This window comes from Drosophila pseudoobscura, chromosome X (assembly GCF_009870125.1).
Source record: "Drosophila pseudoobscura strain MV-25-SWS-2005 chromosome X, UCI_Dpse_MV25, whole genome shotgun sequence".
Lineage (NCBI taxonomy): Eukaryota > Metazoa > Arthropoda > Insecta > Diptera > Drosophilidae > Drosophila > Drosophila pseudoobscura.
In genome coordinates, this window is record NC_046683.1 from 45,659,279 (window position 1) to 45,684,832 (window position 25,554).

Below are 25,554 nucleotides of genomic sequence, written 5' to 3' on the forward strand. Positions count from 1 at the left end.
AAAAGAGTCTCGGCCCTCACCCTATAAAACGGCATTTCGATTTTGCAAGACATTTCAATGTTTACTTAAGGAAAAAACGAATTTCTTTTGCTTGTTTCTAAGAAGAAATATTGCATTTTAGCTTTCCCAAAATTTGTGCAAGCGCCGCGGTCGTTCGATGTTTATTGGTAATAAAGTGTCAAAGAAATGGAGAACTACTGCGGCTTTTGAACTGCCAGCAGGCAAAGCCGTTGTTCCGATAACTGATTCGTTATAGGCGGAATCCCAACAATGGAAAGTAGATGAAATTCGTATTTTAACCAACTCAATCGTAGCCATTTTGATGGCCCTTAAGTATAAGTCTATATTGTAACCCTCTTCGAATTTGTTCTCCTTTTTCTTTGGACAAAGTGCAGTTCCACATAAGGTGGAAATTTCTCATTATTCAATTAATTTTATCCCCCGTACTTGAAGACTGGAGACTACTACAAAATTGTTTATTATTGAAAGTAAATTAGTTAATCGCCACAGAAAATCCACAGCGCAAATTTAATCGTGCTAATTTCAGAGATAAGCCTTTGTTCCTGTTCCTGCTTAGTAACTAACAAATTATGTTTACTTCAAAAAAAAATTACTTGCACTGTATTTAAACACAATTTAAAATCGATTGCAGGGACAATGTTTTTATAGAAGGGAAAGAGCAGCCCGGACCCGGCACACACGAATATGGAATTGGTTTTATTTATGTCTATTTCGGACTGTAAGGCGATTACCGTGTCCGTCTGCGGGTGCAGTGCCTCTGTGCATTCCGTGGAGAAGGGCTCCGCTCCTAAATGTATGTACAACATAGGTGGTACAGCTAAAGATAAAATACTCGTACATCTAACAAAAAAAGTGAGTGTGAGTGTTGGTAAGTGTAAGTAGAATACAATAGAATCCGGAGACAGCTCGGTCCCGGTTCCGGTCCCCATCTCGGTCCTGGTCCTTTTCTACGAGTAGAACGTCAGCACACTCGTCTGGTTTCCGCGCACAAACAGGAATGGTGGCATGTCGCGACTGAGACTCTCCAGCCAGGCCATGTAGAGGGGGGCGGAGACGATGTTCTTTCGAGGCATGGGCAGCGTCATGACCACCAGATCCGACTTTGTCGACTGCTCCCGCAGGTACTCGCGCAGACGGAGATATCGATTGGTCTTGTCCTGAACGGCCAGCAGATCATCGTCACTTATGAGAGCTGAAGCGAGTGATTGAGGGTGATTAGGGGTTGATTGGATATAGAGACGGACAAAAGCCTGGTAGTCTTACTTTCGTCCTCGTTGAGGGTCGCCCTGCTGCTGTTACCGTTCTCGGTGTCCTTCTCGCTCACCACAAAGTCCTTAATTAGCTCATTAAAGAACTGCGTAGACGATTCGAGCGGCTTCTTGGTTATGTCAGGTATCAGTGTCAGGTCGGAGTAGTCGATACGGAACTTGGACAGGAGACTGGCCATGGAACGTTGCTCGAACTCCAGCTCCGAGTTCTTGTTAGCCAGCGCGTACACCCTGTGGGGCAACATAGTAAAATGAATGTAGTAAAAAAGAGCATCCACATCCACACCCACGCCCACACCCACAATTACATTGACGGCACACAGTCGAGTGTAACACGCCCATTAAGCCGCTTACTGCATGCACCCGACTAGAGTTACTTTGAAATGGGAGTCAAAAGCAAAGCGGATTTGCCACAAAGCAGTAAATTAAATGCCACATATCCCGCATTTTATCTTGGAAATGTCCATGGACATCCCATTGGCATTGCATGTACAAGGATTCTTTTTTTAAAAAATGCTACTACTTCAATAGTGCTGTAACTCGGTACTTTTCCATCAGCACATCAAACTTCGCGTCACATCATATGGGATGCTAATTTATCTTTAAATCGCGAAAAAATCCCCCGTAGCCCTTATATTTATGCCATTTTGTTTGCCCCGAGACTTGTCATTTATATGAGAATATTTGATCTTGAATATTTCAATTTTTTCTTCGATTTAAAGTGTTTTGCATTCAGTTTAAACATGGGTCGTATTCAAATCAAAGTGAATTCTGTTTAATTTCCCTTCGTTTGTATTTAAACAACGAATGCTTAATTCAAACATGGGTGTTTTCGCTTTTACTATGCCAGGGGAGTGCATTCAGTGCTGGCTCTGCCGCAATCAGCAGCACTTGCGGCCGCAACCAAACTCTGAACAGTGCTGGGGATTCACTTTTCCCCAGATGGAAAGAGTTAACTGCGGAAACATATACGTGTATGTACTATATGTATGTTCCGCTTACCAGCGATTGTGTAAATCTAGACGCAAAGAGCCAATGGGAATGGCGTCGAAATCCCTGCTCGTCGAAATCCGTGGTCGGGCTTACCTCAATTTGCACGATTGCCAGGTGCGTCGCGTACTGATGATGTAGGGCAGCAGGAGTGTGAGGCCACCGTCGTCGTACAGCCACCAGACATCGATCACGGCATGGCTGCGCTTCCTCGTGAACTGGGTGAGGTCGGAGAGGATCTCCTTGGGCAGCTCCACCCCGCCAGGACCCTTGTAGAGGGAGGCTGGGTCGTCGTGCTTCAGCTTGGACTTGCGCAGGGTGTTGGGCTGCGGCAAGTGGCGCGGTGTTAATGTGTGGCATATTGGATTTTACGCTTTCACTTACCACCACATTGGCCGCCTTGGCCTCGAGAGGATCGGGGGAGCCGGACACATCCTTAGCCTGATTGCTGGCTATAAACGAGAGGTCGCTGGTACTGGAGGCTGTTGGGAAGCGAAGGGGCAAAATCAGTACTGGCCTATAGGCACGAATAACGCTTAGAGTCTGGGCAACGGCAAGTCAAAGGATAGATAAAGCGAAACAACATTTCATTTCATTTCATTCAGGGCATGCACAGACAACAAGAGGCATGAGGCACGAGGCACGAGGCATGGGGCAAGTGCGGGTCTCTGCCGCTTTTCAATATCCACTTTTCTTGCCTTATCGGCAGAGCAGAGACAGACAGTGTGTACGAGTATGTATGTATGTATGTATATTTAAATCAACTTGTTTGTTCTCCGATGCGGCACGTGCCGCGGCCATGTAGGGGACTAGGAGCTCCCTGGATTTGCAGTCCTCTTGTTGCCTTCCACATGTTTCCGGCATCCGCATCCCCGGATATCCCGGCTGGACATTTTACAATTTAAAATTCAAATTTACGAGCATTGCATTAATTTTGCGGCATCAGATTGCCGAAAAGGTCGGCCACACAGCTGTCGAGCCATCGACGGGTTCGGAAGGCCAAGAAGAGCTGGAGCGAGAGCCACCAAGCCCGTGGCCATTAGCACCTCGTGTGGGACACCAGTGGGACGGTACGGCAGCTTGGGATTAGTTCTGATGCTGAGTGTCGTTAATTTGTTGGAAAGTTTATGGCTTAATTGGGACAACACGGTTTTAGGCATCAATACAACAGGCAAAAAGAGCAGGCAAAGGGTAAGAACATAGAAGAAAAGTAAGGGAACGAGCAAGGGCGGGGGCAAGACACATGCACGGTGTTTGGAGTTCGGGGTTCGGGATTCTGGGTGGAGAGCGTGGAGTGTGTGTGGCATCTCTGCATGTAGTTCATTCGTATTCGTATATTTACCTACTACTCAGCCTACAACAACTTCACATTCCATTCAAGCACTTTAGGACACGTAAATCTTAGCTTAAACACAACTTCACCTGCACCTGGCCAGGAGCGCATTCTACGGAGACTCTGCTTAAAGCGCACTGGAAATCCCAACCGGAAACCGCAAGCCGAAACACGGTTCGGATACGGGTGCGAGTACGAGTACGGATACGGGTACGGGTACGGGTACGAGTGCACAGTTTCACAGATTTGTGTGGGTTGGAGGGAGGTAAATTTGGTGACATTGGTTGACCCCTTATATCATTCCACTGGACATGCTACTTACATTTGACTATCTTCAGGCTGTTCTCGGCATGGAGCAGGGCATGGCGGCCACGGTCCTCTGGGGAATTACAATTGTGGTGCAAGGGTGTCGTTGTTGATTGCAGGTGCATATAGCATATTGGTGAAGGTTAGACAGGTGCGGGTTTTTGGGGCAGTACACATGCAAGATATAATCAAAGACAGCATTATTCATTATTCATTGGACTCCTGCAGCCTCCTCCTGCATCGAGCTTCTGCATCTGGCGTCAGTTCTCACCTTGCGACACCGACACGTTGCGGCTCAGGGAGTCAATGCTGCCACCCAGGCCATTCCTGGCGCTGCTGTCGGCGGCCTGCAGGTCCCCGGAGCTCTCGTTGGGCTGCAGCGTCCGCGGCACTTCCGACACGGTCTTCCAGCCATCCTGCGACCCCAGCAGCTGCGAACAGTCCAGACCTTGGGGCACCCGAAGAATGGCTACCGAGAGATACATGTCCAGGGCCTGTGGCGGAAAGGAAGGGAAACGAAAGGATACGGCGACGTTCTTTGGCTGCGGATCTCGCGGAAAGGGAAACGGTGATGGAACCCACCTTGTGCATCACATTGAAGTATTGGTCCAGCTCCTTGTGCTCGCATGTCTGCCAGTCAGTCTTGTAGCCCAGCAGCAGGATGTTGGGCTTCAGCTTGCCGATGCCGGTGGCCTGCATGAGGGCGCGGGTGCCGGACTCGAAGTCCTCGCCGTCCACCAAGGCGTAGAAGCCCTTGACGCGGTGCTTGCGGAACCAGTTGGCGGCCCGCTCCTGCAGGTAGGTGCGATACTTCTGGGAGCTGGAGCCGCGCAATACGTGTCCGCAGACGAGCAGCGAGAGGTTCTTGGTCAGCATGTAGGCCAGGTCGACCAGCACTGGCCTCGTGTTGGGCAGCCCGGAGAGCACCAGGATCTGCGGGCGGTAGTTCTTCACGTGCTCCTCCACGTTGTTCAGCTGCTGCACCGACATCAGGGCGTTCTTGTACGTCTGCGCCTGCGTGGTGGAGCCCCAGTTGACGTCCGGCTTCCGGTAGGCCACGATTAAGTACAATGCCAGCACTACGGAAAAGGTGATAAGTGCGGTGGCCCACGAGATGAGGAACATGACGGCCACGCAGAGAATGGAGCCCAGCAGACTCAGCCACATGTTGTAATACTGCTCCAATCAACACTGGATTAGTACTGGAATCAAATCAAATGGAAACGGTGCGACTGTGGGATTACCTTGAAGGTTGGACGCCAGCCCACCGGCTTGGCCAGACTGGCGTGGAAGGTGCTGAAGTTGATCAGCATGTAAGCGGCCAGGAAGAAGTTCGAGATGAGCGGGGCAATCAGGTTCAGTTCTCCGATCAAAATGAAGCTGTAGAGCAGAAAAAACAGAATCAAAAGAGTGTCTCCATCGGACTAGATGCTCCATGCTCCTTACGCTGAGGCAATGATGAAGGTCAGCACGTAACCCCGAACGGGCTCATTGTTCTTGCCAAAGCCCTTGGCGAACCACACGATTTTTGGATAGAGCTCATCCTTGCAGAGTGCCTGTAAAAAACACCAGAGATAGACCAGTCAGAACTCCGTCAAAACTAAATTCCCGTGCCCTGTCCTACCTGGAAGACTTTCGGGGCAGAGACCAAGCTGGCCAGAGCCGACGAGAGCGTGGCAGCGAAGCAGCCAGCGTAGATCAGCGGCCCAAAGCCGGACACCAGCTCAATCACCTGGAAAGAGTTCTGCAGACCGAATTTGCATCCACCTGGAAATTGAAGACACTGGATCACTGATCAGCTCAATCAGAATCCCATTGAGATCCTACCGTCCGCACAGTCCAGAAACGCATAGGAGCCATTGATCGCATCTGTAATGTTGCCGGTGGCGTCACGCACCACTGCACCACCGCACTGCAGTACCATGATCAGGTAGGTGGCGGTGGTGATGACGATCGCCAGAATCGTGCCCTTCGGAATGGATTTTTGGGGATCCTACGGAGATGGAAGATGGCAGATGGAAGTGGGTTCAGGGTCAGTGTTCAGCTGATGAGAGTGCGGCATAGAGATACCTTCAGGTCACCCGATATGTTGGCACCCGCCAGTATTCCAGTGGCTGCGGGGAAGAAGATGGCAAACACCGAGAAGAAGTCATGCTGCACGCCCTTCTCCTCGCGATAGTCCGCAAAGAGGTTTGTGCTGAAGGTAGTGCCTGTGGAGAATCAGAACCGGAAGCATCCATTAGTCTTTGGAATCATTGAAAAAGTGGGTGGCACTCACCATTGTAGCCGAGGAAGCCCTTGGCACGATCCAGTTCGTTCTTGGGGCCAATGAAGCTGCCGATGACAAAGTCGGCAATGGCCACCAGCAGGATGATCAGGAGTCCGATTTGGGCCTGGATGACAAGAGAAAGGAAGAGGATTCTACGGCTGATGGTTGGGCTATGAGTCAGTCATACGAACCTTGGCCTCCCACTCCATGCCCACGACGACGATGATCAGGAGCAGCAGTATGGTCACGCAGCCTATGATGCGCACATCCTGCACGCCGCCGTCGACGATTTTCCAGTCAAAGTCCGTCATCATGGCCAGCATTGACTCGCAGAAGCCAACCACGTACATGGCACAGGCGACGGCGTTTGCCAGCGAGAAAATGAGCCCAATGGAGCCGCCAAACTCCGGCCCCAGGGATCGGGATATCATGTAATAGGTGCCACCTAGGAAGGGAGATGAGGAGTGCATTAAGACCATTTATAATGTCCCCGAAACCCACCGACGGATGGCAGTGGCAGTGGCAGTGGCAGATGGGACTTACCTCCTTTGATGACACCATTAGTGCTTATCGCCGACATCGACAACGCCGTGATGGTCGTGACAGCGGTCGTTGTCAGAATTAATACGAAGCCCTCGATGATGCCCGCCTGTCCCACCACCCAGCTGAGGCGCAGGAAGAGCATGACACCCCAGATGTTGAGGAGGCAGCGTATGAGCACTCCTTTGATCCATCCGAATTTCAAGATGCCATTCATGGCGCCCGACTCGGGGTCCTGATTGCGCGTCAAGCTGTGAGTGTTCTGTGGGTGGAAGGAAATGTGTGGGTGCCATGTGGGTGCCATGCGGGGCGTGAGCCAGGTACAGCACCGGCTGCGGTAGGAAGGGGCACGCTCGGCTTAGGTTTGGGCTTCGGTTTAGGCTCGGCCGCTTGCAAATTTCAATAAAGCTGTCTACTGTTGATAAATGATTCGCCCCGACAGCACGCCTGCCCGGGGGACTGGGCAAATATTTGGCGCTCCCATGGAGATACATGTTTGGAAAGAGAGCCACGCGACTCGAGGGGCTTTCCGTTGGAGCAAACTCTGAGACAACCGCAGATGATTGCAATAGCCTGGAATCTGACCTGGCAGCACCCGGCCAATGATGATGCTGGCGATATTCTTAATAAATTAATCATACGCCACCGAGCCCGGGACCGAGCGCGACCCCGAGCCCCGCCTCATCAGTTAAACCAATTGAACTTTTGAACCGCTGGCCCGTCTCAATTGCTTATTGTTTTTGAAAATGATGCTTAACAAATGATACTTTATTATGGGACGTAGTTTTTAACTCTCAAAAAGGGTGTTGCCACATCTGCCAGCGCGGATATGTTGGGGCCCGTGAAACTGTTGATTCTGTTGTGCAACGCATTAATTGCCCAATCGAACGACCGAATCAGCCGAAAAAAAACAATTTCATTTATTTACGAGCAGCCCCATTGGCAGTCCGTCAGTCCGGCAGTTTACGCTTGCGTTACGGCTTCAATTGTCAGCAATCATGAGGCGAAGTGTGGAAATCAATTAGAGCCAATTGGTGTCATTGCATTTGGTCTTTGCATCCAACCCATGCCATCGCATCCCATCCCATCCCCCTTTGTATCGAAAATTTGCTCAAGTGACTCCTCACAAAAGTCAGCTGAAAAGTCAGCGGCCTTTCCCCGTCGTCTGGGGAGGAGGAGGAGGAGGAGGCGGAGGTGGAGGCGTACTCATGCACACCAGCGACGACGGGAGCATCGTCTTCAGCTGCCATACGAAAATTCAGTTAGGACACGCGTCTGGTCTTTACTGAAGCAATGCATTTTTTTTGTTCGTGTTCTTGTAAGCTGGAGGTGACTCTGCTCCCGGCCCAATTACTGCAACTGACAAGCGAATCCCCCAGGACTGGCCCAAGCTCCTCTGCAGGAGACTGCAGTGCTAACGACCCCGTGAGATCTGACTTAGAGCGGTATTTGTCAGTCACGCACCGAGCACATGACACGGAGGCACCACCGCACCACGCACTCGCATGGCAGCGGGCAGAATCGATTGAAAGTGCCGTATCCGGATCCGGATCGGGGTCCGCGTTCGGGTCATTTGATGTAGTATTGAAATTGCGCAGGATTGCGTGGGCGTGGGCATTGGCGTGGGCGGAGGCGTATAAATATAAATTTAAATTTGCGACTCGTAAAGCATGCGTATTGTTATTTTATGGCGCCTGCAAAATTGTAATTTGTGGGTCTTGAGGGTCCCATGGCTGGGTTTATGGCTCCGGCGTTAATATTCATTTAAATCGAACGCGGAATGGAGCCCGCCCGAAGGGCAAGGGAAAGGGAAGCACTCACCTTGCCCGTCAGCGTCGCGTTGTGCAGCTCGTCGAGGGTGGGACGGTAGGCCGCTTGGATGGACATCATGTTCCGGTAGTTGTCCAGACGGGGCAGTGCCTCGCGCGTGAAGTGCCTGTGGGGATGCAGCGGAGTTTGGGGATTGGAAAGGGGAACAGCAGAAGGGGGGGACTGGCCACGACGGTCGTCAGTGGCAGGCGGCGAGGGAAAACTGACCGAAAACTTTTACCATATTTCGTATCGTATATTTCGCTGTCCAGCAGCTCGCGCTCCTCCTGCGAATCGTTGGACTCGTCCGAGTCGCCGCTCCGGGGGTCCACTTGAAAGCGTGTCGTCGTCTGCAGGTCCCTGAAGCGGGACGGCTTATCCTTGTCGCGGAAGCTGCTCTTGATGGATTGCCTGCCAATTAAAACAATGAAGGGTTTTATCAAAGAGAGTACCTTTCTTTGTCTACGCACTCCACGGGTGTGCCGCGGGTGTACCGCGGGTGTGCCACGGGTGGACACCGCCTTAATTGCGCTGCCATTCCCCTGCTGTGAACATCTTTCCCAAAAACACAATCCACCGAACACAGCCGCGCAATTCAATTCGAAATCTAATAAGTCATTTCAATTCAATTGAATTCTATTCCAGTGCACCCTCCCCGCCCGCCCTCAATCGCACAATCGAAACTTGCAGTTTTTGATTGCTGTTCATTGTGCCACAATGAGCTATGGTCCTGCTGCAGACGGGCCCGGGCCCGGGACAGGGACAGGGCTTGGAGCAAGAACACCCACGCACCCAGACGGCAGTTCAACCACACTTCGTATTCTTTGCCGATGTGCTGCTGCTGCTGCTGCTGCTACATGACTCTCTGAGTGTCAGTGTCTGGCACCCAACTGATTTCAAGCGTCAATAGCAGAGAGCACACTTTTCCTAGAGCTCTTTAAAAATTCCCACTGTGCTTCTAACAAACGTTGCAATGAAGTGCCGGGTACCAAGTGCCAAATATCATGTAGTCTAGTGTTGATTCTGGGCACACAAGTGTATCCATGTCGTCCAGGGCCTCTGCTCGAAGGCCCCCAGATATTTGTATGATATATGGGACGTGTGTGTTGGCGGTGAAACAGTTTATGTGTCTGCCTGCTCATGTGTCTGTGTCTCTAAATCTTTGGCTTCTTTCTAGATGTGCGATGACAGCCGCAGGCTCGCTCTGACTCGATTGTATGTGGGATGGGATTGTTCTAATTTGTGGCCCGAGTGAAAGTCGTGGTGGAATATCAGAAATTAATTATCAATCTGGGAACGCTAAATCACTTGTTTAAAATTCAAGGGCGTCCTTCAGTGAGCTTTGCATTAAATTATCCTGGCCTCGATGGCTGCCAATTTGAGACGATTAAAAGCCCCTCCTTCCCTGCTCCTGCGTACATGAGGAAACCGTGAAAGCCGGAGGCGGGAGGAGGGGCAGAGGCAGGAGCAGGTGGGGGGTCTGTTACCCGCGCGACCGACCAGCAGTGGGAGAGACGCGTTCATCTTCGCGGAACGCATTTCGTGACGAGTGCCTCCAAGTAGGCAATAAACGGGGCTATAATAAGTATTATCATAAGCCTCATTAACATAGCCCTCGACTCTCGGCTGCTTTGCAAGAAACATTCCATTCTGCTCCATTCCATGCCGCCAGGTGACGTCACGGTAACACATTGAAATTAACGTTTTATATATGCCCTGCCCTGCCCTGCCCCTGCCCCTGCCCCTGCTCTCTTTTGGTCACCTACAAATATTGTCAGACATCAGTCCATGATGTCTATGCAAATTGCCTGCCGATGGGGGCACAGGCGTAAATGATTGTTATTAGGAAAGTCTGTGATTCGACGTGGCATTATTGTCTGAATCGACTCGAGCTGCAGCGAGCTGCTCTTTTGGCTCTTTGGCTCTTTGGTTCTTTGCCCCTCGGCAAGCGAGTGTTGAACCTGCCCTTCTGGGGGCTACTGTTGCTTTGGGCCAGAGGTCGTCCAACTTTCGGTCGTAACTTGATAGATGCGCCTGGTCATAGCCACCAGTGGGTGATGGCCACTCCCAGGCATTAAGTTCGAAAAATTCCACAAAATTTAATCAATTTTGAATGATGGGCAACTGGGCCTACAAATTACTGTTGTAGGAAATGTGGCGTGAATGATTAAAAGGCATTCCACAACCAAAGGGCGATGCTCAGTGGGAGATTCGTCTTAAACCGATGGGGAGGGAGGGAGGGAGGGTCTTGGACAATTGCCAGTTATGATCTGAACTCAGAATTTACGAATTCTGAATACCCAAAAATCTACTCACTCATCTGCATACATTCGTATTCGTATTCGTTTTCGTATGGGTTGGGAGCGACGCGACGACCTGCGCCTTGCACAGCGATGATTCATTTGAATGGCTGCCCCAGAAGGTATGCTATTTCTGGCGATAACTTCTGAAGCATTTCCGCAACATTCCGGCCATCTTACTCTTCCGGGCCATCTCCTGCTTCCTTTTGTGGCTCCGGAGTGCGGAATGTTAACGCCATAATTAAGCGCGGACAAAATACAGGAGGCGACAAAAGCAAACCTCGTTTGATGAAACACTAAACAATTACCAGAAAATGAAAAACTCAAGAAATTTCCACAATTCTTCGCACAATGGCCACTGGGGAAAAAGGTCGAATCCGTGCAAACCGCACCGCACCCGGGACGGATCCCAGTGCTCCCCCACCCACACCCCCACCCGCACTCACCTCTGTTGTCGTGGCTGGTGTTTGTTCAGCATTTGGGTCGCATCGAAGGCATCGTCCTCGAGCAGTTCCCCATCGATGTTTGTCAGCCGGCGGTAGACTTCGTGGGGTCCCTCGCTGTCCCCGGTCCCGGTCCCGGCCCCGTCGGCCGTCGCGACTTGTGTCTTGCGACTGTTGCCGTTGACCGGATTCACTTGGAACCTATTCGGGGGTCGGTCGGAGGCCGAGCCCAGCTCAAAAGAGGTTGTGTCCGACATCGCGTGTGTCGTGTGTTTGTTTGTGGTGCGCGGGTCTGGCTGTGGGTCCGAATGTTGGTCTGAATGTGGGTCTAGGTGTGGGTCTGGGTCTGGGTCGGGCTGGGTCCTCGCCTAAGGGAATGTTGTTCTATTCAAGGGCTTGTGCGGTTTCCGTGTGCGGGTCGGGTCGGGTCGGGTCGGTCGGAGCTCTCTTCGTATTCAATCGTCGTATCCGGCTGGACTCATTCACTGTGGCTAATTGTGTATATAAGCCGTCTTGTGTGTCCTTTTCGTTTCGTCGGTCTGTGGGGCAAAGCAAAATCAGAATATCCGTTACTGGCGTTTAAAGCGGAACAGCATAGAACTCTTTCTGTCTCTCTCTATCTCTATCTGCCTCTCTTCGCGCCGCCTCAAGCTTTAAGCTACTCGAATCTGCAAAGAGAAAGATGGAAAGAAAAAAAGATTCACATAAATCAAACTGAAATAAAAATCTCATCAAAAATTCCTGTTTCCAAGGCCCCAAAATATTGCTGAATCAGTAAGTGGACCACAAAACGAAGAGCCCCAGCCATTCGTTTGTGTGGGCACCCGCTCATTCATATCAAATTAAACATAGTTTTATAATATGTATGTACGTATCGCTCGGCCCTCACGGCCCCCTTTTTCCCACTCGAGAGCAAACTCGAGAGAAAACTTTTCCTGTTATCCAACAAAAAAAGGACGCAAATATGTATGTATTCCATTTTTTGCAACCTTTCGCTTTGTTTGAGTCTTTTTGTTTCTGTTTCGGATCAGACGCTGAGCCTCTCATAACTCTTCAACTATTTTTAGATAGCTGCTCGAAGGAAGAAGCTATTTCCAGAGCAGAACCGTTGCAAATATCCCACCGAAGGGGGAATACTCTGCACCCACATGGGGCTCTACTCTGAAAGCTCTATGGGCTATGGGTATATGATGGTCTTTGTCCTCCGCTGAAGCCAATCTTCAAAGTATCTTCTGCTCCACTCCTCTGAAACGAGTGTGTTGGTGTATCTCACGAGCAACATTCTTCTTGACGGCCAACTGTTGATGCAATTCTGAATGCCCAATGATGGCTCTCTCTCATGTCATATTGTCAATATTATGTTTACCAGTTTTTGACAGCTTTTGGCAGTGGCAATACATGGTGCTTCATCAGTTGATCAAAACGTTCTGGTCTTGAAAATCCATTACGAAAATCGTAGAAAATCATGTCCTCATCATTGCTCACCGAAGATTCATTTTTGGTTTATGATACAAGAAGCTCTGAGCATGATTTGGCCAAAAAATGACAATCTTTTAAAAAGAAGTGTCATACAAAAAATAGCCAAAGCCCCGCACTCTCAAATTTATAGACAGATATTATTGAAAGACTTGCCGCCAAATTGTCATGTTCATAATAAATTAATATGTACTGTATGGACTGTGTTTTTTTTAAATCTTTTTTAAAGAAGAAACATGCTCATATGTACATATCTATCGGACGTTCCGCCGAGAGCTTCCTTCCACTTTACGGAAATAATTCTTTCCTTAATTGTTCTTTGCGGCAGAGTGTAAAAGCTCTCCATGTGGAACGATTAAGGCGACGCTGTGCAGTGCCGCCGCTGGCTGCCGCTCGACTAAAAATAGCCGCTGGGGGCAATTGATGCAAATTAATCATGATTAGTTCCCCGATGCGGCCGATGCCAGGTGCGATGGATGACAAATGTGTGTGACGGGTCGGTTCGGTGTTCGCTCGAGTTTGTTTTTTTTTTTTTTTGAGAAATACAAAGCCTCTGAAGCCAGAGTGCTAATTCCAAGGAACGAAGGAGTCGTCGCGCCGCCATCTGATGACAGTCGGAGGCCATTTGTCACGGGCGGCGTGCCGAGGACGGCCGTGGAAGCGGGACGGACGGCCTACATGTGCGATTTATGGGTCAAGTTGGAGGCGACAAGTGCGAAAGGCAACAAAGCCAACAATTAGCATAACAAAACGCCCGGCAGCAGCAGCAGCGGCAACAGCAGCGGCAACGGCAGCGGCAGCATAATGGAAAAGTCGAGCAGCGGCAAGAGGCGCGGGAAGGCGAGGGCGAAACGTGGGGCAATTACGCCAATTACGACATTTTTACAGAATTTGTGGGAACTTTGTTCAGCTGGGGATCAGAATTTGCACGAATTTATTGTGGCAATTAAGACTTTAATTCAATGAACCCATCGAGTGTCCGCTGGAAGCCGAGCCCCTGTCCCCACCCTGTCCTGGACAGGTGCAGCGAACTCCGACAGAAGTTATCACCGCCGGCAGATATGTACATAGATAGGTACTGGCAAAGAGACACCTGTTGACCCACCCACAGACCACTGCAGGCCATGACCTGATAAGGGCGAGGCCAAAGTCAAAAGTTTAGAAGCCATCAACTGCTGCTGGCTCGTGGCAGATAGCCAGATAGCCAGGCAGCCTGGCATCCTGGCAGTCTGGCAGCCGCTCCTGCCAAGTCTGGAAGAAGTTCCGGCGGCGCTTGGCTGATTTATGAGTCCTGCTCTGCTCTGTTTTGTTCTGCTCTGATTAATTGGGCCATCAAACCCATTCCCAACATCAAAGGAGCCGTTTAACAACCCATTCCGAGCGAGTCCCATCTTCGCTTCGCCTCGCCTCGAGAATCGAAACGAAGGGAAATCGAGTTTCGTCGGGGCAAATTGCCCCGGCCGTAAAAAAAAGTACATATCTGAATAATTGTTGACACTGCCGCATCCGCTTAACGGCTACCTCTCCGAGGGGGCAATTTGCTCCGGCGATTGCCGGGACTGGAGGGGAGGTGGGGGAGGGACTGTGATTCCGTCTTGCACCCCAGGCCGGCACTGCTGCTCCGTTGCCTATTTACTGTCGAATGGGTTTGCCCGGTTTTGTCGGTTCTCGCGGTTCTCTCGGTTTTCTCCGCTTCCTTTTCATTGCTCAATTCAACGCCCATTCGCGTTTCAATTGCTTCAATAAAATACGCTTTTTTTACAACTTGTTCTACGCCCTTTACTATACGGCCGGAATTAAATGTGGGCTTTAATGGCACTGGCGCCAATTCCCCCAACCCCAATGCCAGCCACAATCCCATCTCAGTGCTGATCGATGCGGCAGGGGAGGAATTCCAGTCGAGAATCCGAGAAAACCCTTCAAGACGTACCAGCACCAGATTGCACTGCATTCGAGTGAAAGGCACCGGAGAAAGGGGAAATTAGAGAGCACTGCCAGAATGAAATGCCCCATCTTTAAGCCTTTTTATTGCTCTGCATGCATCTATCGGATAACATCAATACTAAAAGATATGGCATAACAAGTAAAAAGTAGCTCGAGTACAATGCTCTATGCTGGTGGCAAGGCACTCGTTTCGTTCACACCAGTCGGAATGTCAACAGAGGGGTCATCAAAACGAAAGTGCCTAGAAATTTTATTGCGCGACCTCAATTACAAGATGCTCAGCAAAAAAGCGCAGCCATAAAACATCGAGGACTAGTAAAGAGCGCAGGACATGGACGTGGACGTGGAAGCGGACAAGGACCAGAACCTAATGACCAGACATCAAGCACATCAGCGCGTCACGCCATGTATGTACGTGTCATTTGGTGATGTCCTGGGCCATTGCAGGACATATTGCCTGATATTGATATCAATCGTTTTTATCCTCGTAGACGGTAATCGGAGCAAAAACAAAACTTTTTTCTCCCACATCCTGCCGACTGAAGCCAGCAGTGTCCGTGGCGGCCGTATCCGTTCATCAGCAGATGACAGGAGGTCATCTGGGTAGCCCACCACCCTGCCTGTCGTCACACACGCACACAGGCATACAACTACTGAAGGATGTATATGTATCTGTACGGCCGGGATACGCATCAAAGCGGATTAACAAGCCAAAGACCCAGGCCAGGAGCACCAGGAAGATACGTAGGAGAATGGGAGGGGAGCAGCAAAGTGTCAGAAACACACAAAAGCAAAAGTTGAGCAAGTCAAGCGTGCTGATCCGCATTGTATTACATTACTGTCCGCCCACCGAAATGGCCAAAAGCAAACTAGTGGCAACTAGCCGTAAAGGAGGAGAGCAGCAGGGCAGGACAGCAGGAGAACAGGGAAAAAAAACAAAGTCCGGAATGTGGGAATGCGGGAATGTAGAAAAAATGCAAAGTGGCTCTGGGGGCTGCTGTGGGGCTGTTCGTGGGGCCCAAAAGCCGAATAATGCAAACGGTTTAGTAATAAACCAGAATGGGTGTCCATTTGGCTGCCAGGCTAATTCTCTTAGCCCACAATTCGCGTCGGCCCAAAGGGTTGCCGGATGTCTCCTGCCCGGGGACTTTGTAGTCTCTGAGCATCAGCTACTTAAGCGATTAAGGAGCTACGCGCGCCCGACTGACAGCCAGTCAGTCGCTGCCTGGGCCCAGAGAAATGACGCAACATTTCTCATTTCAAGAAACATTTACACTCGAATGTCTTGCCTGTTGGAGGGGCTTCCAGCCTACGTGTAAGGGGGCCTGCATTGCTGACACAAATCCCAGCATCGCAGCTAGGCCTCCGGATTGCGTTGAGGCCAACGCCACTTGAGGCCACATATTCCCATTTAGTGCATCATTCCTTTTCGAGGCATTGCACTAGATTACGCGACTGCTTCATTGCCACTTTCGATAGATTTCGAAGGCGCTCTCGCTGTGGCTGTCGCTGTGGCTGTAATCCGATCGGAGGATACACTTATTCACCAGTCAGGAAAGCCCCATGTCCTCAAATCAGAATTCAGTGAAAGAGACTGCTTGCTATCTACATACCGCAATACCAAGTGCAATATGTTTCCATAGATTCAATTTCTGTTGCGCTTCGGCACTTGCCAGCTGGCCTTCATTTCTCCACGGGAGCCAACGATTTTCTGGAATTCGAGTCAAGCATTTCAGTCAAAAAGAGGATTTGCAAGGACACTGATAATGCAAATTTGAGCCTTTCACGTAAGTGGCTCTTACAATATACATATATCATATTGTATCCATTGGAGTCTTGCTTTCTTTTGCCAGCTGCATCCTTTTGCACGAATCCGGCAAGCTTCGTTACTCAAAGAGAATTGTTTGAGCGAAAATCAAATCTACTTTTATTTCATGTTCTCGCACTCAACCTGTGCGTCGTGTGCGTTCGAGCTTGACCCAATTTCAGTCGAGAGCCCCGCTCGTTCGCCATAAACAGGCGGCCAGCCAGCCAGACAGCCAGTCAGCCAGCCAGCCAACCAGCCAGCCAGTGCACTGGCAACAGTTTGGTGATGTCTCAATTAAGATTGATTCGAATGAGCTACGAGCAAGTGAGTACTCCATGATGCAACCGCTGCAATGAGCAAGTCCGTTTTAGTGGAGCAGCTGCTACCATAAATATGCACATACTCGTATCTATTCCCCCTGAAATCCACATGACTATTCGTTTAAGTGCGCAATTAATGGGTCTGGGTCTGCCCAGGAAAAAGTGCTCAATTTTGTACGTTTTATTACCATTTTTTAACTACTATTTTGTTCATAGGCCACAGAGAATGGAACGCCTTTCCAGGCATGCAGCTAGTTGTCTTGGATGTATTTTGTGGATCATACCTTACATTTTCACGAGACAATTATTCTGTGGCAGATTTCTTCGACGCCCATGCTGGGGTTACTGACTCATTCTGTCGTGTCGGTTGTCTGGTTGAAACTGGGTTGGTCACAACGCCACCATGAGTCTGCTCTTCAAGAGAGTTGGGGTTCGTGATCACTGATCAGACGAACAAGTAGCTCCCACACGGCAGACAGTCAGTCAGTTAGTCACACACCAGTTAAGGAAAGACTCCCCTGAGCACAGCACGAAAGAGTGGTTGCGGTTCCACTCACTGGTTTCTAGACCATATTTTGCACTGTTCTCGAAACCTGTAGCCAAATGGAGTCACAGAAAGTCCTAAGCTGAGCAACTAACTTTCAAGCTATCCCCACCAGAAGCGGAACCAGAACCAGAACCAGGATCGGGATCTGGGGACCACCTCCTTTCGTGCGGCACATTTGGTTATTTATTTCATATGGTTTTTCGGTTATAAATTTCAAATGAAAAGTGCCATAAATAATATTTCGTGGGTTTTTATGCCGCAAACAGAAGAAGCCCAGAAGTGGGCCACAGTGGCCACGGGGGAGGGGGGGTCTCTTGATATTGGTCTTGGACGATGATGCAGTATGCTGTGAGAGACCAACGTGGGGGGCATGCCTACGGTATGGTGACTTTTTATGATTTAAAGTCGTAAAGTGCGAAACGCCGGCAAGTATTTACGACTCGGAAATGGAAATATCATGCCGTTGGGTAAGTACCCCAGCTGACTGACTCCGAGCTCTCCGTGGACTCCGAAGCCACCTCACTTTGCCTCATTTGTGGCAACATAAATTAAGTGCAAAAGAAAGGCCCACAGAGAAGCAAATAACAAACACACGAGAAATCAAACACAAAAAACAAAAGCGCCTGAATCAAAAGGTTAATAAAAATGTATTGCTGGAGGGACCTACATATGTACATATGTACATATATACGATTACCGCATGACGGGAAATTACTTGGAAGGAATCGAATCGTATCGAAGGCCGTTTATGAAGATTATGCGATTCGCAGGAAACGAAAGCCATTTTTAACAAGGCACATACTGGAGAGTACGAGCCCCAATAATACAAAGGAAAAACAGGCAAAGAAACTAAAGCCAAATTCGTGGAAAAGTTGATGGCAATCAATGAATATTCGTCACTCGATTCGCTCCGCTTGGCTCTCTCTTTCTCGCTTTCTCGCCGTCTATTTGCCTTCTGCTGACCCAGCAAAAAGATATTTCAGCGGCAACGGCAGAGTCCATAAGTCGTGCTGATTGCTCAGTTTGTTCTCGGCCGGGCTTACTTATTATTAAAGCATGCACCTGCCAGAGCCAGAGCCAGAGCCAGAGCCACAGCCAGAGTCAGAGTCACAGTCTCAGAGTCGTAAACTTGAGCGGCGTCTCACATGAATATTGTCGCCTTAGCCGCAGCTTAATGACAGACTAAGTGTGCGATAAAAATGGATATCGGTCATGTGCGAGTGTCTACCTTCTACATTCTAGCGGGTGTGCCACACGTCGTCCCCAGTCGTCAGCTAATGTCTCTCACATGACCAGAATGCAGACGTTTAGCATTGGGAAGTCACCCCTGGCCGACCATGTGCCCGACATCAAAACTGCAGTTGCAATTTTTGTTAAGCAAAAGTGCAGTTGCATTTTGTGGAGGCATGTTCGGCATATAAACACGTACGTATTCGAATGGACAGGGGGTGCTGGGGAGGGGACTTAAGCTCGGTTTTTCGGCAATACGTAATCGGCTCTGAGAACTGAACGAACGGAAAGCCCGGCTTACCTGTTAAACTTCTGTGTGCCAGAGACGTCTTTGTCTAGATTTTCGAGAACACCGGAACTGATTTCCAGGCCGAAAGCAGCCCTGCACTCAAAGGATTTCACCGCAATTAAAAGGAAACCCTTTCATGAGTGATTTCCGTTCCACATCGTTTTCAACCATAAATAAATAAATATACACTTTTAATGAAACCAAAAAACGTTGAAGATAACATTTTACACAAAAGAAATATTTTATACAATTTCTATTGAAAACCGAGAGTTAAGCCCATAGTTTTTTTGTTTGGAGCCCTTTGAACTATTCATTCAAAGGAGCTTTTGACGAGGCCAATGCATTGGTCGGACACAAAAAATCCCTTCCTATTGAGAATTACACCTGCAGAGTCTCAATTAGTTTGGAACATTGAGGGCCTGGCCATTGCAGCCCGAAATCCCGAAAAGTTTTATAGGAAATACGCCGCGTTAATACCCCTCAAAAAGCTGTTGCCAACTGTTGCGTGAGTACTGCCAGCTATTCAAAGGGCTGATGGAGGCACGAACATGGACTAGACATTGGGACGTTGGCACGTTCCCCCAATTAATTTGGATTGGATAGTGATTAGGGATAGGGATGGGGTTGGGGATGGGGATGGGGATGGGGATGGGGATGGGGATAAGGATGGGAGAAAACATAACTTTGCAGGCCAATTAACAAACGGCTAAGCCTTCTAATCAGCAACGACTCCGTGTGTCCCCTCCACATCTCAAGCTCGACATCCAGTACGCTGGCAGGCGGGTGGGTGCCAAACCCGTCTCCATTTCAGGTTTGCTATGCAAATCAAAAGGTCTACTAACTGATACCACTTGCCATGAACAAACATTAAAAAATACTAGCTATATATACACATATACATACATACATATGTACGTAAAGTGCGAACGAAACAAAATATTGATTGTTGGCTGTCGGGCGAACAAAAATTCCGTAACTTTCCATAGCCGAACAGAACCCCTTAAAAAATTAAACGTTAAAACGGGAACAAAAAGCCCCCCTAAAAAATGTATTTCCAAGAAAAATAAATCTGCGGTCTAACATTTAGCAGCTCCCACAGCAGAGGCCACAGGCCACAGGCACAGCTCTTGTTTGGGGGAGTTTCTGGGAGAACCAGAGAGAATCCCTACGAAAACATACGTATGTACATATCTTTCCTATGTATGTGTGTATCCGGACTATAATCCACATAATTTCACAGGTCATTGCACGGATTGTGGAAAACCGGCGTCAGGATGATTCACGAACTTTGTTTTAGAGACTTCTTCGGGTAGAATCCCACAGACATACAATATGTACATAGAGTACTTTACATGGATCTATGCTTGGCGGAGAACAAAGCAAAATATATGATAAATACAAGCCAGCAAACAAGTATATATTGTCCGTAGGTATTGTGTAAATTCAAGTTTCTGGCCCACAAAAAAGCGGCCATAAAGAATGCCGAGGCAAAAAGCAAGAAGAGAGAACTGTTTACCTGGCCAATTGGTTGCTGCTTCTGCCGCTTTGCCGCCTTGCCGCTCTGCTGCCGCTGTTGCTGGCTCATTAGTTGGGGCTCTTCGCAAATACTTATGCATATAGGCATGTCACAGTCTCAATAGGGCATTGAGGTCCGAAGAAGTTGGCTCGGATGGCCGAAAATTTAAAATTAATCTCTTGGCCGGCCCCTCGAACAAACGTTTAACCCATTACCCATCCATCCAGCAAACATCAAAGCAGCGGTCGGGGTCGGGGTCTCGGGTTCGGTCTCAGTCTTGGCCTCTTATCTGGAATTCTTAACGCTAATGCACAGTGGATATTTTTGGCCAGCATGAAAGGGTACTGGGGCGCTGGAGCTGGTCTGTGGCTGGAGCTGATTTTTGTTTCTGATTAAACGCGTATTCAATTTATGAATTCTTTGCGGAATTTCGCTGGTCGGGGCACACGCTTCACATCACTTTGATTAGCGGATTTCTTACGCAAAAGATGCCTTACTTTTAGTCCGGCACTCGACGCCCGGCCGCACGCCCACGCGACCCCCAGCGCCCTCCCGGTACGTACGGCGTTGCCACGTCGCTGCCGTTCCGTCAATTGTCATAAATCTTGATTAAACGTGCAAAAGACAAAAGGCAAAAGGTGAAAATTGTCAACGCTGCAATTCGAATTCGCTGCAGCAGTGGCTCTGGTCTCTGGTCGCTGGTCGCTTGACGGTGATTCCGTGACTTGGCGGACCGCTTTGCATAATTTTCAGTCGCTTTCCGAGCATTCATATTCCCATTTCCGCCGTGGTCCACGTTCACGTTCAGGTCCACCTCTACCTCTGCCTCCACTACGAGTACGAGTACGAGAACGAGAACGAGTACGAGTACGAGTATGAGTATTGTACCTCTTGACTACCTCGCCTTGACTGTCCGCGGCTAGTCGCCAAGTGAGTGCCATCCATACATCCATCCGCCCATCCGTCCATCCATCCATCTATGCACATTGGGTCGCGTCGTAGCCGCTGCTTGACTAACTATTCCGAGGCACTCACTCACTCGCTTTGTCAAGGTTCGCAAGGTCAATGATTTACGAGTATTAGTTCATTTTTTCGCCATTCCATGCCATTCCATGCCTTTCCGTGCCTTTCCATGCCATGCCGTTCCGTTCTGTTGTGATCTCTCCCCGCCTTTGTGTCTCGCCGCCGTCTTGCCCTGTACTACAGACGTCCTACTGCATTTGTCATTTCCCCGCACTTATTGTCTGTGGCTGATAGGAAAAGCCCCTAGCGCCAGTTGAGTTGAAAATCCTCCTCCTGACACCGCCACCGCCACCACCAGACGCCGCACAGACGGTCACCCACCAGGAGTGGAGTCGTTGGGAGGAAGGGCAGCGACAATCCGAGCGCTGCATTTCCATTAGTTATATTGTGTCAATACTGGTCAATATGGCTGGGCAAATGGACAAGTTAATCGAGGCATGTGCTCGTGTTCGTCCGCCTTTATCCGCTCCGACAGTCGCTGTGCTCCGATCCGAGCCGGAATTTTACAGTCCATTCATCCGTGCGCGTGTGTAAGAGTTTATATGGTCGTATGTGTTTATATAGGACACGACCTTCAAATGCAACCAACCCCTCGCTTGCGGATCAGTAGGTCTATGGTAGGGGTTGGACAGCAGCAACCCCTGAACCCCCGAAACCCTGCGCGTTGGGATTCCGCTGCAAGGGCTGGGAATTTTCGTGTCTAAGCTTCTTCCGGGCAGCTGCTTTTTTCTGCTTTTCCTGCGTTGAGTTCTATTTAGATGCACTTTTCGCAGGTTAAAGCATTTCAGCCGCAAAATTATGCCAATTGTTTCATGCATGGAAACAATCTCTTCATTTAATTAGGCCGACTATTGAAGCGAAATTGCGAATTGATTGCAATTAAATGTAGTTCAATTCAAATTATCTGTGCAAGTCAAATAATTTGATTAATTGATTGGCCTGTCATGTGCAACACGTAGCAGCGTACAAATGTGCAAGATACGATTACTATGTACATATATTGCCCCAAGACCGACAAGTGACCGCAAAGTACATGAGTCTCTGGGGATGTCATGACAACGATAACGTCGGTTAGTACGGGAAAACAATGATCTATGCATACCCTGTCTCTTGGCCCTAAAAACAATTGCCAATTCCATGCATATGGAATATGTACAGACATCGTGCTGTAGGCTGTAAGCTGTAGACTGTCGCCAGATGCAGAGGCAGAGGCAGAGACAGAGACAGAGGCGGAGGCAGCCAGCATTTGTTGTATTTCCTCATATTTTACAAGTTTGATGAGACCCGGAAAACCCGCTAATAGCTTTCAAGTTCAAGTGCACTCGAGGCACTTGTTGTGCAGTGGCCAGTGGAACCAGCACTCGACACTAAACATGAATTCGTAAAGTGGCCGCAAAGGCAGAAATGATAGCACTGCTGGCCTATGTATCTGGATGCATTGGGATCACGTTTGGCCCCTCGAGATGATGCAACCCGAAGAAATTTGAACGAAAGTGAGCTCCCTGGAAAAGTCGGGGAGCTTTCATATTTTTGATGCTTTTGGATGGCACACTACGGAGGGTTTATTAAATTACAACACAGAGTAGAAACAAAGGAAACCACATTGTTCTCGTGGCGGAACGAACGTAACACACATAAGAATGTTATGTACATAGATAGACATGGGCCAGTGGGACGTCCGACCGACAGACACGGCACAGCTGGTGGCTCTAGGGCCCCTCCATGCGCTTGGCACAATATTTGGCTTTAGAGTAAATAAATATTCTGTGTGGATACTCGTATGAACTCACCGAAATCTTTGGGAAAGTAGAATCCACCTGCCTGGCTATTAATTAATGGGCACAAGAATCGTATTTTGTGAATTGTTTTTCCATGGAAATTTTTGTCGATTTTTATTTCTTGCTTCACCGAATCGAAAATATCTTATTCACTTGGCACACTCACTCTCCAATCTCCACTCTCCACTCACCACTCTCTACGCACGCTCATCGGCTAGGGGAAATATTATTATTATTGTGAATAAAAAAGAAAACAAAAAACACGCTCATCGGCAAACATTTGCGCTTGCCAGCAGACAGAGGGTATGTGGAATGGGGATTCGAGAGGCGGGAGGCGAGAGATGGGAGACGAGACCGAAGCTTACAAATAATTATTATCAGCGCGAAGGCAGAGTGCCACAACGAAGTACAAGAAACACAAGACCAGACCCACTTGAAATTCCCCAAATGTACTTTCCACAAAAACACAACAAAAATTTGATTTTTGGACGTACAAAAGGGCACTCTTCGTTTACATTCGCATCAGCTTTCGGTCTGGTCGCTTTCACGCAGATACGTATGTACAATGTACTCGTAGTAATTCCTAAACGCTTTCAGCGTAATTAAATGTGTTTCGGAGCTGCTAGCGGTACCGTACCCCGATCTGCTTGACTGATCAACGTCAACGGTGGGGGCCTTCCCTACCCCACAAAAGGTGGGTCTGGAACACACAATCTTTTTCGGTTTTGTTTTTGCACACAACAGATCTTAGAAAAAGCTACAGGAATATATACATATATATGTATTCGTATTTACTACAGCACAACGCACTTGCCTATGGGGCTCTTAAATCAAAAATAAATATCTATTTCTTATGCAGCCCCAAAATAAACGGATCGGTGCGGATCGGATCCCAATGTTTACTTCTTCGGCCACTCGATCTGCACGAAACTCGGGAACATCAACAAAACAAATCAACTCAGACGTGGCGCTGCGCGGGTCTCCGGTCGGAGGAACATTCAGATTTTAGAGTCGGCGAAAGACTGAAACGAGCTAACGGTGGGCTCGGATCGGGTCGGATCGGATCGGGTCGGCCACGAAATATCAACCAAATTCGCCTCAGATGTTCGCTCGCGGCGAACAAACACACGATGACTCTTCGGCAAAGCATAACAGAACGACACGACCCGTTGTACACACACTCGTACGCGTACGAACGTATGACGTGATCGATTCGAAATTGCCGAAACGTGCTCTAAAAAATTCCACTTCATGCACATGGTCATGGGTGCTGGAGTTGGAGTTGGAGTTCGAGTTGAATGCGGTATTGTATAGGGCCCCGAGGGCTATATGTACAGTATGTACATACCATACTGTATGTGTCTCCTCCTATCAGTGGTGCGAATGATACATGCATGGTCTGCCTCGCCTCCCTCCCCACCCTTGCGGTGCCGACTCAGCATGTTTTCCGAGGGGGTTAGTTTTGTACCCTAGCGAGGGCTTCCCAACATTGAGATATGTACATGGTACAGACATACTGAATAGGAAACAATAAATAACGAAAAAAAAACAACATTCTAATAGAGTTAAAGGACAAACCAATGTTCTGGGCTATCAAAAAACCATCATTCAAGAGTTTGAAGGAAAGTATCCTAGCGCAGCTGTATACAAGGATAATCGCTAATCGATAATCAACTTAAGAAATTTCAGACCGTCGACAGACACTTTGAAAAGTCATTTTTCAAACATGACAAACAGGGTTTTCTGAACACAACCGAGTGCAAACAACAGCCGGCTGTTTTCAGCTCCGAATACACGCATTGTCGAATTGTGTGTAAATATGTCCATTGTGGTCCCTGTTGTTGCCGGGGGATACAATTTTAATCAAGGAGCCGGCAGTCGAAGACCACAGCTGGAAGCGCACCCATCGAAAACAAACCGGTTCCTGTGCACTCACGCCCTGCCGCCGCCACGTCAGGTGCAGGCAATGCAAATATTTGGCGCTGCGATCGCCGATAGAAGACAATATTATAGCTGGCAGTCATATTGTGGGGACCTTCGGTAAATTGGGACTTTGCTATCTGGCATTCTGAATATTTTTTATCAACGATAAGAGCCGACTGCGGATATGCACCCCAGCCCAGCCGCCCGAGGGCCCACAAGCTGGAGGCTAGGCAGAGTGTAACTAGCGGAGAGACCTCGATTCCTTATCAAACAATAATGTTCTCCCCTTCCAATATTGATTTTGTTGCATGTATAAATTCGATAAATATTTAATATTGACAAATAATAAACCGTTTGGCTTTCCCCTCGTGGCACTGTCCATAAAGAATTCCCACGAAATCAATTTAAGGCGAACGCTGCAC

At 48.8% G+C, this 25,554-nt stretch overlaps 1 protein-coding gene across 5 annotated transcripts; it reads right to left on the minus strand.

The window, feature by feature from the left end:
- Positions 1-428: 428 nt before the first annotated feature.
- Positions 429-23,812, minus strand: Ncc69 (sodium chloride cotransporter 69). Of its 5 annotated transcripts, none has more exons than XM_033384715.1 (20): positions 23,704-23,812; positions 11,283-11,818; positions 8,765-8,947; positions 8,549-8,663; positions 6,731-6,989; positions 6,379-6,632; positions 6,197-6,311; positions 5,989-6,128; positions 5,746-5,911; positions 5,543-5,685; positions 5,365-5,474; positions 5,163-5,298; positions 4,501-5,094; positions 4,190-4,412; positions 3,935-3,991; positions 3,702-3,749; positions 2,664-2,761; positions 2,376-2,605; positions 1,285-1,520; positions 429-1,213 (listed from the first exon to the last, which is right to left on the minus strand). In XM_033384715.1, the coding sequence occupies exons 2-20, from the start codon at positions 11,534-11,536 to the stop codon at positions 969-971; spliced, it is 3,606 nt and encodes a 1,201-aa protein (XP_033240606.1). In that variant the 5' UTR covers positions 11,537-11,818; positions 23,704-23,812; the 3' UTR covers positions 429-968. The 5 variants fall into 5 exon arrangements, with proteins under 5 accessions (XP_033240606.1, XP_033240607.1, XP_015042805.2 ...); XM_033384716.1 differs by lacking the exon at positions 23,704-23,812 and adding an exon at positions 23,222-23,385 and having other exon boundaries at positions 3,708-3,749; positions 11,283-11,947; XM_015187319.2 differs by lacking the exon at positions 23,704-23,812 and adding an exon at positions 23,222-23,385 and having other exon boundaries at positions 11,283-11,947.
- Between the last annotated feature and the right edge of the window lie 1,742 nt (positions 23,813-25,554).